At 37.2% G+C, this 15241-nt stretch overlaps 2 protein-coding genes across 3 annotated transcripts in view; one reads left to right on the top strand and one right to left on the bottom strand.

Moving 5' to 3' along the window:
- tcirg1b (T cell immune regulator 1, ATPase H+ transporting V0 subunit a3b) overlaps positions 1–247 on the bottom strand; it is a 28593-nt gene extending 28346 nt beyond the window's left edge. For both annotated transcript variants that reach the window (XM_082178077.1, XM_082178078.1), the window contains exon 1: positions 67–247. The gene's annotated coding sequence lies outside the window, so the exon portion shown is untranslated. The remainder of the gene's footprint in view (positions 1–66) is intronic.
- Positions 248–1934: 1687 nt separating this feature from the next.
- Positions 1935–15241, top strand: part of LOC309504502 (uncharacterized protein) — a 282483-nt gene continuing 269176 nt past the window's right edge. The window contains exons 1-2 of the mRNA XM_082177647.1: positions 1935–2165; positions 5592–5719. Of these exons, the coding sequence (XP_082033773.1) occupies positions 5673–5719 (47 nt within the window). The 5' untranslated portion in view covers positions 1935–2165; positions 5592–5672. The remainder of the gene's footprint in view (positions 2166–5591; positions 5720–15241) is intronic.

Below are 15241 nucleotides of genomic sequence, written 5' to 3' on the forward strand. Positions count from 1 at the left end.
ATCTGTATCAAACAATGTCACGAGCACAGAAAACACCAGTGTAAACAGTGTAATCTGCAGACTTACCGGAGGACAAAACACCGACACAGGAGCGACGACACCAACAAACACTGGCTTTTATCCCTTGGCGATGAAGCTCTTGTAACGGAGCGCACAGTGTGTCTTCATGAAGGAATAAGCTAAAGTTATAACAGCTGTACTGAGAGTGAATCACACTCACCAACTTCCCGTTTCTGCAGACGGTCACGTTACTGAAGCTCATCACGTGACTTCACGAGCACGTACAGCGGCGTTTATTAGTCAGAGGGTTGATATTCATTTATGCTATTTTTATTTATATTTTGTATGAACATTTGTATTGTGTCTTAAAGGTATGTAAAAATTATGTGTTTTTTGCGAAATAAAATGAGAAGTTTGTATTCCTCTAGGGGGCGCTGTGCGGTTCTGCTCAATTCTGCATTCAACCCCGTACAAATATCTCGACGTCTTTCCTTTTCTCTATGTTTTATGTACAATCTTTGAATGTTTATTATTATTATTATTATTATTATTATTTATTAAATCTCTACATAAGTCCGTATTCACAAACGACTGTGGTCCGAGTAGCCGCCAGTATCACGTGACCAGTGACCGCTCTGCGCCTCATCATCAGTCTGGACAGTTTGACACTGAAACACACTTTATCTTATAAACCCGTTTCTTCTTCCTGGTAAGTATGTGAGTGAACATTCTCCAGTCTGTAATTTATTCCTGTGATCAAAGCATCATTACTCCAGTCTGCAGTGTCACATGATCCTTCAGAATCATTCTAAGATCATTTTTTATTATTATCATCAATGTTGAAAACTGCTTTTGCTGATTAAAAATAAATAAATAATAATAATATTATATATATATATATATATATATATATATATATAGTTTGTTTTGCAGTTTTGACTCTGCCATTCAAAATTTTGGTTAAGTAAGAAATAAAAAAAGAAAGAAATTAATACTTTAATTCAGCAAAGGCTAAATAAATGCTGAAATAAATGCATTAAATAAATTGTTGTAATATGCAAATTACACATGCTTAGCATATTGTTTACATGATATATGCCAGATTCTTAGTATGGATTTTACATATAAAAATGAAATGTAAAATGTGTTTTTTTATAAATATATATAAATGTAATTTATGAAAAACATGGTGTGCACATGTATTTTGAATATACATACATACATACATACATACTGTATGCTACTTATTGTCAGGTGAGGTAAGAGATGTCAGGAGGACTCAAGTATGCAGAGGTTAATGGACTTTAGACTTTATTCAACATAAACAAAAACTTCCCTGTTTCTCACAAGCAGAAACACAGTCGGATTATAGCAACACATTACAGCAAGTCTCAGCAACTCCTTCAGGAAACATCCTCAACACACCGGCAGATCCACTTCTAGACATCTGGAGGCAAAACGTATGTTGGAGTTACATGAATGCTTTGTCTTGTGTTTCATGTGTTTATGGTGACTTAGTTTTCCCCAGTCTGTCTAATTAGCCATATAGCCTATGTTTGAATAACAAAATAATTTTTTTTGTGATAGCGCACAATTACACAAATTAGAGACATTGCAACTGTTTTTTCTTCTGCCGCATCATTTCACAGTTCTCCCTCACAGACACTCTCAGTACTGACAAGATATTTACTGTAATGACAAGATTAAAACTTGTAAAAAAAATCATAAATCGAATCAAGTGTGACAAACTAACACTACAAAATAATGCTTCCCCACCAAGTTTTCAAAATACTCCCCAAGTCACGCAATCCTTGAACCGGCATGAAAGGCTCTCCAACTCTGTCCAGCTGGTGGCGCTAATGCACCAAAACACTAGTAAACCTTAGAACAACAACAACAACACAGGTGTAACCTCGGTTATAATGTTCCAGAACGCTGCTTTTGATGTTAAATAATAAAAATGTTCAGATGGAAAAAAGCAGAAAATTACGCAGAATCTCTTTTACTACAGACTCTCTGGACTGATTTCTACTAAAGATTGAATCACGTGACAAACATCAGTCATAAAGTATAGCACAGGTGAGTCTTAACAGATCTCAAACTGAAAGTGTTTAAAGACTTCTGGATTCTGTTCCTGTAGGACAAGAGCGTCTGAACTACTGCAAGTAAGCTTTAATACTTCCACCATTACTGTTATCTGGGGAATATGAGCGGATTTCATACGGAAGTTTAACATGAGTTAGTGTGATGATTATGTTAAAGTATAACATTTATATAAAATTATACCTGTTTTGCAAAAGAAGAACAAACGACCAAAAGCAGCCAGGAATTACTAAAACAAACCATTTTATGGACATTAATTTTGTAGAAATGAATCATGCTTTTTCTAAAAAAAATTTTTTTTAAGGATGTCGTTTTGTATTAATGCGAAATCGAAAATGTTCTTTGGACAATCCAGTCTTTCCAGTTAGTGGGCGTTTGAATCACAGCCAGTGTCATGAGATGTGCTACTGGAAATATTCGGTGTCTGAGATGTTTGGTGACACTGGGTGAAGCTTGCATGAATATTCATGAGTTTCCGGTTTCATGTTAAAGCTCCACTGAAAATATTAGCGCGCGCTCCTCGGCTTACATAAACAGTTTTCGGTCACGTTATTTCACTAAGTTAAGCATTTTTTATTTATTTTATACTGTTCATGTATTCTCAATAGTTTGTACATGTGAGTGAATATGATTTATGATTTATGATTGATTACAGCCACTGATTTGCCAGTGGATAGGCTTGGAGTAAATGAGCCATCAGGATGTTTGTCTGTTTGTTTTAATTATATAGGCTACTTCTGTTTTGCTCTGATGGTCTTTTAAAATAGTTTCGTTTGATAACTTGTATTTGTGTTGGCATAATAAAGTTTCAGTTGTGATTATTTTGTCATGAATGCATGTAAACATTTTTTCCGCAAAACACACTGTGCTCCATATGGTTAGACACATGTTGAGATGGTGAAATTAGCAACACTGCAGAACTTTCACAATGTTTCCTATTCTACAAGCTTACCACAACAATTATAATGTTAAAGGAAATACAAGTGGCTAAAATGATCAACACAGTATTACACATTTAGCCTTCTGTCATTATAGGGTCATTCTATGGAAATGTCCATTTTCTGTCCCTAGCCTTTACAGAAATATTACACTGAAACACTTTAGAGTTACAATTTCTTTACAATTTAAAATAAAACAATATGTTATTTGAACAATTACACCTTCTTGAGGCGTCAATGTGGCAATAATGAATAAAAATTAAATATATAGAATTCCAAGCACCACAGAAGTGCTCGTCCCCAGTCATGTACAGATGGAAAGTGCTTTATTTTGAGGTCAATAACAGATTTTTACACCATTTAAAATACAATAATGTATACATAACTATCAGATATATTATGTAAATGATATAAAACAAAACAAAATGCAGAATAAATATTATAAAATGTATAATGAAAGCAGCGGCCCCCTGGAGTTGTGTCACTGGTGTTATCTCTTATCTTGAAATGAAAATCACACTGATGACATCACTTGACTTCCTTCTTCCAATTTCCTGAATATCTATGAAGAAAAGCCCATGGTAGATCCACTGAAGATTCTCAGAAATCTTCTCATTTATCTCATGATTTCATATGAAGCTTTTAGTTGAACTCACTGGTATGACCTACTTTATTGTTAGGTAAAACTAGAATACAAATGGATTAAACTGTTGAGTTAAGTGGTTCTAACTTAACAAATAAACACAGAGAGAGATTTCCAACGAGTGCTCTCAAAGCATGACTTTATTACAGTGCCTGGTTTACACACTCCCCTGCCTAACCACACGGGGGCAACGTCACATCATGTGTCCTATAATACCCCTTAACCCTACATAAACTACTTAATTTAGTTAGTATACCATGATGATTGACAGCATGTGGTTTGATACCTTGCAGACATTTTGTAAAATGAAAATTGTCACTGGTGTTACTGTGACTGGTGTCACCTTTCTTATGGGTAACACCAGTGACTCCCATTTATAGATGAACTTTATTCAAAGCTATTCATTTATATTATATGCCAAATGTAACAATTTAGTCTCATCGACTTAATTATAGTTGAAGAATAATGATCTTTGGTCTTATGCATGTCATTGGTGATTCATTGTGTCACTGGGGTCACTGTCTTTTTTTTCTGTCACATTAAATACAATGTCACATGTGACAGTAATAATTTGACATCCATTTAATTCTGCTACACTCAAAAGTTAAGATTTAAAGGATTGCATCATTACTTGATTTTAACTGGTTTTCAAATATTTTTATTGTTATAGCAAACACATGGTAGCGCAGATGTACTAACATCATTCAAGCACACTTTTAACAAACCTGATTAAAATAAATAAAACATAATCTCCTTATTTGTTGCATTATTATTATTTTCTGTAACTCTGACATGTGCTGGAAAAAAAATAGACATACTATTTCATAAAAACCTTTAATATTGCCAAAGAAGTAAGGTAACACCAGTGACAAAAAATGGTACATGCGGTCTTTAAATAAATGCACAAAAAATATAAAAAATGATTAAGCTGTAATTTATGCGCATTCATAAAGTCAAAGGGTAATCTAATAATGTGGTGTAAGTTTAAATGTTAGAAAAATCTTGCCATACCAAAAGTGGACGTTTCTGTAGAATGACCCACTACAGTACTGCCTAAAGATGCGGGAATGAGCAAAAACAATTTAAAAGGTTAGTTCACCCAAAAAATGACTCACCTTCATGTTGTTCCAACCCCGTTAGACATTCGTTCAGAAAGACACATTTTTTTTAAGACACATTAGATAAACAAAGTATTTTTAAAAATCATTTAAATGCATGTTGTTTAAATCTGATCAAATGTCATTACAAATCGAAGTGAATAATTCTGAATAAAAAAAAAAAAAAAAAAAAGCTTTTGAATTAAAACAAAAACCTATGAATCATGAATCGAATCAAGTCTGACCAACACTGCAAATTAATGCTGGCCCACCAAGTTTACAAAATAATGTCTCAGGCACGCAATCCTAGACCCAGACCTGTTGTGGATATTCCAAATGTTGTTGTATTTTGGTTTGTCAAAAAAAAAAAATGTTTCAGTTCACTTTGCATATTGAGTACATCACATTTACTGAAAGAACATTATTGTGGGATCAATTGAAATTATTAAAATAGATTGTGAACATAAAGTAATGATCAAATAAAAAAGAACTATAAGAAGGTCATAAAATAAAATAAATTAGTGTATAAAAAAGATCTTTGTCACGACACCATAAACACAAGTGTACAGGTGGGGAAAGTCTTTTGTGCAAACTCTGCAGCATGACAGGTGACCGGTACAGAATATATACACAACACACATACAGTATTAACAATATACACAAATTACAATATACACAGTATAAATACGAGACTCAGGTACAGGTAGTGAACAATATATAGTACATAATTATACTATACCCAGAGCACATCTTCATGTATCCCTCTGAACTATCATGATATTAATCTCAGTGCCTCATTGTCATGTCCAGGTCATGCTGATCATCTGAGTGTCTTCACCAACACAAAGACACCAGTGCTGAGCTGTTTCCAGTGGCAGTTTATCTGCAGTAATGTCAGAGAAGAGAGGAAAGTTCTCTCTCTTTAAGAAGAAACAGAGGTAAGACTGAGACTGTTTTCACAGAATCATTTTAAACACTACTGGAGTTTCAGGTTTATCCTGTACAGAACAAAGTCTGATCAACAAGGAGTGTTTGCTCTCACCATTGCCATGTCAAATGCTGTGCAAAACAATTTAGAACTTCCTATGAATGTTTTTAGATTGTCGCAGGTTAAAAATGGCTTGAAACTGGTTTTAATCTACAGGAACATTTAGCACAGTTAAATATGTTTAATGTACCATACTCAGGGCTCCAGACTAACTTTTTGCCTTGGTTGCACTGGTGCGCCTAACTTTTTTATTTAGGTGCACCAGCACAAAATTTGGGTGCACCCAAATTTTTCCTCAGCTTGCGTCACCTTTAACGCCACAAATTCAAGGTCACCTTTTTATCACGCTCTATATACATTCATATTATGTAAATGATTTTAAACAAGAATAAGGTGTAGGTAAATACTTTTTTTATTTGAAGCACAATTTTACTGTAGCCTATATAAAAATAAAAATCTTTTTTTTTTAAATAAAAAATGTTTAAAGTGTTTCACTGAGCTGCCAAACAAACTATTTTGAGTCTCTAGCTCAGGCGCGGTATAGGCTATACCTCCGTCTCTGAGTCGGATGCCATCTCCGACGAAGGACCAGGGCTTGGCATCTTACCAGGGACTGGGGAGAATGGTGGCTGAAGTAGCTCCATGTCTGGGCTGTTGTCGGAGCATTGACCGGGGAGTAAAGGGTTTTAACGGTATTCCTACTCTTACCGATACTGCTTATCGATCCGGTACTTTAACTGTATTCTTATCGGCAGAGGTGGGAGTAAGTCACACATGTGCAAGTCACAAGCAAGTCTCAAGTCTTAACCTTCAAGTCTCAAGCAAGTCCGAGTCAATTTTGTGAAAAGCAAGTCAAGTCAAGTCAAGTCACTGCTTTATGTCAAGCAAGTCAAGTCAAGTCGTAGCTTGGGTCACAAGTCACTGGCAAGTCATACAAACGTTTGATGATTTCACTGAATTTATATATTAAAATAAGTTAAAACTACATAAGCTATGGACTATGGTTTTATTTGCAACATTTTTTTTTAAATATGCATTTCCACATACAGCTGAGTGGTTACTACAATAAAAAAATTAAAAAATTAAAAAAATAAAAAATTTCAAACTACATAGCCTAAAATGTAAATGTAACTGAAATTAGGCCAACATTAAAGCATGAAAAATAAATATGCCTCAAACATTGCAGAAGACCATTAAAAGGTATTAAACAATTCACAATTCAAGTATAATGGTTCCTATGCCACCAAATGGCATTCTTCAAACTGGCATCCCCTTTATGGAACATGAACACATCCCAACAAGTTAGATCTTTCCTTTTTAACAAAAGAATAACAAGAAAAAAACAGTAATAATTGAATTGACAAAAAAACTTACTCCTGTCAATCAGGTGGACACAAAACTTACACCTGTCAATCAGGTGGATTGACTATTGTACATTATTAATCTGTGTGAGTGAGTGATTTATTAATATTTGTGAATGAATGTGTGTGCATGTGTATGTGTGAAAAGTGTATTGTTTGCATGTCCATGGTTGTGTTTGACTGTGTGTGTGTGAGAGAGAGAGAGAGAGAGAGAGAGAGAGAGAGAGAGAGAGAGAGAGAGAGAGAGGTGATTTGATTGAGTGTGATTGATTCATTAATATTTGTGAGTGAATGTGTGTGCGTGTGTATGAGTGAAGAGTGTATTGTTTGTTTGCATGTGTGCATGGTTGTGCTTGCAAGTTTGAATTTTTGTTTTGTGTATTTGTGTATGCATGGTTCGGTTCAAAAGTCTGTATGTTTTTTTTCTTTGTGTGTCGGTGTCTTTTTACAATCTTTTAGTGGTATTAACTAGCGATTTCTTTTTACTTACTCTATGCCCTATATACTAGCGGTATAAGCTAAACAGTTTTTAGAGATAAAACTCTTTATATTCGATTATCATGAAAACAAATCCCAGAGAACGGTAGACTGTACCAATGCATTATTAATTATTATTAAATTACAGTTACATTTTTTTTATATTTCTTTTAACATTCAAGTCAACCCTGGGATAGCAGACTATATTGGTAGCATATAACTAGACAGTACAAAGGGATGCATGCAGGTAAGAAAAACTGGAATATGGCATATTTTAACATATTTTAACCCGATTTTCATTTTCATTTTCAAGAAAATATTTTTTCTCTGTGCTTTTGTATGTAAGGGATCATTAAAAAAATCATTAATCCAAGGCACTCGAATATTCTAAAAAAATATATAGAAAGCCTTTATTTCATCATGGCTTTAATATTTTAAAATCAGGTGACAAGTACTTGCACAACTATGCGTTGTGGCTAATGAGCCTTTGTCAGGGTGTGTGACCAAAGCCCCTTTCACACAGAGATTCCAGAAAATACACGGATAAAGTGACCCAAGATTTGACCTGGGTTCGTTTGATTTAGGTTAATTCACACTGCCAGTGATTTTCCGGAATCAGATTGCGTTCACACACAACCCCTAAAGACATGTAATGTCTTAGCAGCGTCTTAAGTTTGCTTATGAGCTGCGATCTCTCTCTCTCTCTCTCTCTCTCTCTCTCTCTCTCTCTCGATCTCTCTCTCTCTCTCTCTCTCTCTCTCTCTCTCTCTCTCTCTCTCTCTCTCTCTCTCGATCTCTCTCTCTCTCAATTCAATTCAATTCAATAAAGCTTTATTGGCATGACAAAAATACATTTGTATTGCCAAAGCATGAAAACAACATATAAAATGATTTTGAACATTTAGTACAAAAAAATAAATAATAATAATTCAATAATAATAATTCAATTAAATAAAAATAATAAATAAAAATAGTAAAACAGTTTATGAACATTTCAAAATTCTGTGAACAACTTAGAATTCAGTGTGTAAGTGTTTGTGTGTTTGTTTTGTGTACAAGCGTGTGTGTGTGTGTGTGTGTGTGTGTGTGTGTGTGTGTGTGAGCGCATCACTGATTGGTCGTCAACTCTCTCTTTTTGTGACAGGCATCGATGTATCTTGCCGCTAGTATGATACAATCTCTTTTTTCACCTAATCGGTGTTGGAATTGTGTTTTGTTGTTCAATTTTAGGAAGTTAGGGCAAAGTATTTCAAATTTTGTGTAAAAAGTCCCTCTAATGTCCTCATAGTTGGGACAGCTGGTGAGAAAGTGTTGCTCTGTCTCCACCTCTCCCTGGTCACAGTACGGGCAGAGGCGTCTCTCTCGGGGCAGCCAGCTCTGCCTGTATCTGCCCGTCTCCACAGTCAGGCTATGGTTGCTCAGTCTGTACCTCGTCATTCTTCTTCTGAGTGTACAGTCCTTCACTGCACTCAGGTATTCTGCGGTTGTGTAGTCTCTGTTTAGGGCCAAATAACATTCTAGTTTACTCTGTTTTTGTGTTGTTTGAGTCCAGTAGGTCAGGTAATGCTCTCGCTGAGCTTTTATAATGTGGTTGGGCCGGATTGTGTGGATGAGGGTGTCAGTGTCCTGAGGCTGGTTAGTGTTAGTGGTGTTAGTCTGTGTGTGGAGCCTCAGGACCAGCTGAATGAGCGGGCTCTTCTCAGGGTTCATCTCATGGTTCTGAAGGGCTTTATAATGATAAGAGTTGGGGTCACTCATTTTTAGATGTTTCCAAAATTTGATGGCTCGTTTCTCCACATGTATTAGGAGAGGGTACTGGCCTAATTCTGCCCTGCATGCGTTGTTCGGCGTGTTCCTCTGTACTCTCAGGATACTCTTACAGAACTCGGCATGCAGGGTTTCAATCGGATTTTTGTCCCATTTGTCGAATTGGTGATTTAGGAGAGGACCCCAAACTTCACTGCCATATAATGCAATTGGTTCTATGACTGATTGGAATATTTTGAGCCAGATTCTGATTGGTATTTCAATTTGGATAGATTTTTTGATGGCATAGAAGGCCCTTCTTGCTTTCTCTTTCAGTTCATTCACGGCCAAATTTAGGTTTCCGTTTGCACTTATCTTCAGCCCGAGGTATGTGTAGCTTGTGACACGATCAAGTTTGGTCATACCAAGGGTGAAGTTGTGTCCCTTTCCCTGACATCTGGGTCTTTTCTGAAACGTTATTACTTTAGTTTTGGTAAAAACTAGTTTCTCTCTCTCTCTCTCTCGATCTCTCTCTCTCTCTCTCTCTCTCGAGAAACCACGCTTGTGCATTTTTTTTTTTTTTTTTCTCTGATTCGATCATAAACTTGCGCATTACGTACCGTTTCACAGCTGGCGAACGATCCCGCGCTTCAGCGTCATCACTACGACACTGCATTATTACGGCTTTTGTTCACACAGCGCGCGTTCCTGCTGCGTCACGTGATTGTTGCGGTGCGTTCAAATACAGATATTTATTTTCGGACAAGTCCGAGTCAAGTCTCAAGTCATGAATATGAAGTCCAAGTCAAGTCTTTTATTAATATTTGTCAAGCAAGTCTCAAGTCCTAAAATTTGCGACTTAAGTCTGACTCGAGTCAAGTCATATGACTCGAGTCCCCCATCTCTGCTTATCGGTTCTTTTTGTTTTTTATATATATATATATATATATATATATATATATATATATATATATATATATATATATAATATATATATATATATATATATATAATATTAAACAAAGATAAACACTAGATAAACAAAAAGATAAACAATTAAACAAAGATACACATTATATAGGCCTACACAGTGCTTTAATTTCAGTAAGGTCTACTAACATTACTCTTCAGGTATGGCCTAAAAAGAAATCTAATAAAGTAATCAAATGAAAAATAACACTGCGTAATTTTTCATAAATAAATTAATGCTTAATAAAGCTGAAGTTATTCTTTCAAGAGCTTTGTAGTAATTTTTCTCTTGTTGTTTGATTCGCAGCAATGGCGCAATCGTCCGCATGTTTACTAGACTGCGGCCCCTTTAAGACCGAGTGCAGATCTGCTACGTCTGATGCATCATATTCTCCCAACTATTTCGATAACTACGTCCATTTAAGACATAAACTGTTTTTAGTGAATCTCCAAGCCGGTCATTTTGACATACTTTTGTGTACATTTGATCGTTTAGACGCGCACATGAAACTCAAAGTAGGCTATAATTTGCTTGTCTTGGTCTCGGTTTCGGAGCGCGCGCCGCCTTGCGAACATGCATCTCTAATGCAGATTTTTGTGCTTTTAATAGCTCTTTTAATTATTTAACGCGTCCCGCAAGTTAGCAACAGTAACTAGACTGCATTTTACAACAATCACCGATCGTGCTGATTCTGTCGTTAGGTTTGAGTTTTAGGGAGAAATGACAGTGTAATGCTGCGAAGGGAAGAAGTTGCACTAGATAGAATGCGGCTATAGTTTTTAAAGACCCACTCCGATGAAAATCATGTTTTTCTAGGTGTTAACATGTTCTTGTGGTATTTTTCTGATGTTAAAGGACATATCTTGAGAAAAATAAATTCAAAGTTGTATTTCTGAGTATTTCTGCATTCAAATGGCTGTGAATCAGTAGCAGACGCTAAAATGCCGGCTAAAATAGACTGGAGTTGTGACGTAGAAACTCCACTGGGCGGGGCCACAAGCTCATACTCCCCTCCGCCCCGCCCGGTCAGGTTCTGAGGAGTAGAGAAGACGATGGCGGATCAATACCCATGTGCGGTAGCGGGTTGCAATGCTAAGATGAGAGATATTGGTATTAGCTTTCATGCTTTACCAAAACATGTTGCTGTGAGAGATGAATGGATTACGTTCCAGGGTTCCAGACTGCGACCATTTTTTGCGAAGGTGCGAGTTAAAATTTTATGTGGTCGCATTTGTGCGAGTGCATGGTCATGTACTACTCAGTTAAAGGTACAATACGCAAGAATTTTGCATTAAAATATCCCATAATCTCAAGGCCAGTGTTATATATTTTGTTAAGTTGATTACTTACAATATCCCAAATGTTTCCAACTATTTTTAAATCGTGAGAAAATTGCGATTTTTAACCAAGGAAACGGGGCGTTAGAGCAGGGGGGAGCTGGGAGTCGCCAGTCAATTGCGTCATATCTGCGTTACCCTCGGTTTCCGCTCGTACTGCGTGGAGTCCTGGGCTGCGTTCCAGTCCACTTTTAGACACGCACTTGCGAACTTCCCTAAGCACTTCCCCTTGGGGGAATCCCTGCCGCCATTTTGAAGTGCGTTCCACTTCGTGAAGTGGACGAGGGAAGTTTATATGGACAGACCCTCGTTCCCTCGATTTTGACCGAGGGAGCGAGTCTGCTTCAATGTACACTTCAGGCACCTATATGTCCCACAATGCAGTACGATTGTGACGTCACCACATATCTCATCTAATCACCACCACAACAGACAACTCTATGATATATTAATAATATATATATTTAATTTAAAACAACCCAAACACACCTATAAACATTTGGATGCTGCATTAAACAAATTCTTAAAGGGAAACAAAATGTAAATAATAAATCAACTCCACAGCTGATTCCAAGTGATCAAGGGCTTAGGACGTTCCATTTCAGCCCATTGCAGTTTCCGCCAGTAGTGAGCACTCGCAATGACGTACATCCGAGTGAACGAGACGGAGGGAAGTTAGCAAGTGAAGGGCATGACAATTTTGGACTGGAACGCAGCCCTGGACAAATGCGGAAGTTGAAGTTGTAGTTGTAGCGTCTATCAAGCAACACACGTAGCTTGTTTCTTGCAGTCGTTATGGAACATAATTATTCTTTACCGATTGCAGCTGGTTCTGTCGACAAAGTAACGTTATGCTTAATTTTATATTTCCTAATGTAGCATTCGGTATGTAAGGGAAGTATTATTGCTTTAGATTTCTGTTTAGTTTATTGACATTGTTTATCACGTCTGGTGTTTATGGCCATGTAAATAAACATAGCATGTGTTATACATAAAGATTAATCAGTATTTTGGCAAATGATGTGGGTATGTTCGAATGTACTTTTACAACAATTGTTTAGAACACGTAAAACTGCGCAGCGTTATCACAACAATGAATTCGACATACAGTAACATCTATGATAACCAATGTAGTATTAAACCTTACTTTTCTTGCGGTTAATTCATTTTAATGAAATAAAAGTGTGATGAGGTTCAAGAGTCAGGAAGAAGACGGGTCGGCGTGACTGGGACTCGTACTTTATTAAAATAAAGCAAAACAAACAAAAGTCGTGCACAACGCGCATTCACCGTGGCGACGGCACAAAACAGTTCAAAAATGAGAGCTCGGATCCACCGGTTTTCTTTCTCTGCGTCCAATTTTATCTTCAGTCTCTCTCTCGTTCCAGCGCGCGGCTTATAAGCGGTCTCTCCACGCGGATCACTGCAATAAAACACAGGTGTTCGTCATTTGCACTTGACCTACTTGCTCGTCTCTTCTCTCTCCCATTACAGACCGCGCTGAACCCCCCCGCCACAAAAAGCATGTCATTATAAAAAAAGAACTTAGCCTCATCCATGAACATGATTTTTCGATTCCCGTCTGACTGATTTACATCCACGGTGGAGTTTAAAACGACAGTTCCCATCATTCCACGCTCCTTCACATCGTCATCAAGCTACGCCGTTGTTGTTGTTTGGAATGTAGCGCCCTCCAGAGGCCAAAAATTCTTGCATATTGTAGCTTTAAATTCACGCATATATTTTCCTGCATTGAACTTGTTTTAGCGCCCGCCAAAGTGAATTTTTGTCCCGCCAAAGTCTTATTTGATCGGTGAGTAATGTAGATGAACTGCTACGCTTGTTTAAATGAAAGAACGAGCAGAGAGAGAGACCCGGACGCGCGCACTCTCTTGGTGCCTTCACGTGCTATGGAAAAGATGATATTTTCCACTTGTGAACTGGTATTTACCAGTGTGTTGTGTTCAAGTGCTTTAGTTGTCGTAATGTAGGTAAAAAAATTGGACTCACAGATCCAGACCTGTTATTTGGCTAAAACAATTTTAGATTGCTTAAGTCAGTAAATCATGGTGTCGCTGGCGTACACTACAGACAAAATACATTCACTCGAGTAAATTGCCTGATCGCTCATTACTAGGAGGCTCCTTGACTGCTAGCTAGCATCTGCTCTGGGTAGGTAACACCAAACCATAACGGTATTTTTAAAACTGACACTGAGTGTTAACGCCTTATATTACAATTGTTAATGACAACATTTTATAGGCTACAAAAACTATCCGCTAACAGTAGCAAAAAACGTTTAGTTATTCACGACTCTTGCGTTGCTCTCCGCCATTTTGAAAAGGTCAAAGGTCATCTCATCTCGGCAACTCGTGCATCAAAATATTCTACGAGCTGCCCAGTGGAAAATACCACATGAGTGGGTGTTCATGTGCATTTTCCACGTCGGCTTTTGGTATTTACCATAATTACCATAGCACGTGAAGGCACCATTAGTCTTCGGAGCCAGGCGAAAATGTAAACAAGACCTCACCGTCTCCAAACTAAGCGCTGTCTTGCTCTCTCTCCCTCGGACATATTAATCAAAATAAATCGACACGGCGGTAAAAGGTCGGAAGACCAAAGTTTCATGTGGAGCATTCTGAGATTTTTTTTTCTTTTTCTGAATTGCCGCTGGGTGTGAATTGTGCTAAATAAGTTGCCTTATCTTCTCTGAAAAGCGTTCCGGACATTCAGCTGACATAAAACAACACTTTAATTAAACGAAAAAAACTATCCAGTGATGAAATGTTTTCTGTGTTGACAGAAAGAAAGAAAGACAGAAAGAGGCTGTTGCTGCCTATGTATCTCGCTTCAGCCAACGGCTCCGCCCACAACGCAGAGGCGAATTGCTAATGAGCTACTGCCGCTCTGCTGAAGCGAAGTCCCAGAAAACGGCACAGGTTTTGTGATTTTGGCTAAAAAAATTAGGGATGTCAAAATTAACGTGTTAACAAACGCGCTTCATTTTTTTCAGGTTAAAGCAATTAACGCAGCTTCTGTTTTTTCTGTCATCCATTAGCTAGCACAGGGGTCGGCAACCCAAAATGTTTAAAGAGCCATATTGTACCAAAAAAAAAAAAAAAAAATCTGTCTGGAGCCGCAAAAAATGTAAGCCTTATATAAGCCTTATAATGAAGGCAACACAATGCTGTAAGTGTCTATATTAGCTTTATTAGCCCCCTAGTATCAAAATGATAAGTAGCCTAGGCTACAAATACATAATGAGCATTCATGATTAAATGTTTATTTTCCCTGCAGCGCATCCTGTAGAGAATGACGCACCACGTGACTACTCTACGATGGTGCTTTAAGTTTAACTTCCATTATAATTTTAATGTATTACGTTTTATTTATTTGTGTATTATTTTTACAACGTTGAAAAACTTTAACCCTTTCACACGTAAGTTTAAAATATTCTGACTGACCCCCCCAGCGTGAGTTTTTCAAGGCGACCGTTATTTAGAATGTGTCACTTTATGGTTTCCAAGGTGACGCGTCATTGCGTGTCACGTGACACACCGCAGCAACAACAGAGCTGA

Source organism: Leuciscus leuciscus (assembly GCF_965113295.1).
Source record: "Leuciscus leuciscus genome assembly, chromosome: 8".
Classification (NCBI taxonomy): domain Eukaryota; kingdom Metazoa; phylum Chordata; class Actinopteri; order Cypriniformes; family Leuciscidae; genus Leuciscus; species Leuciscus leuciscus.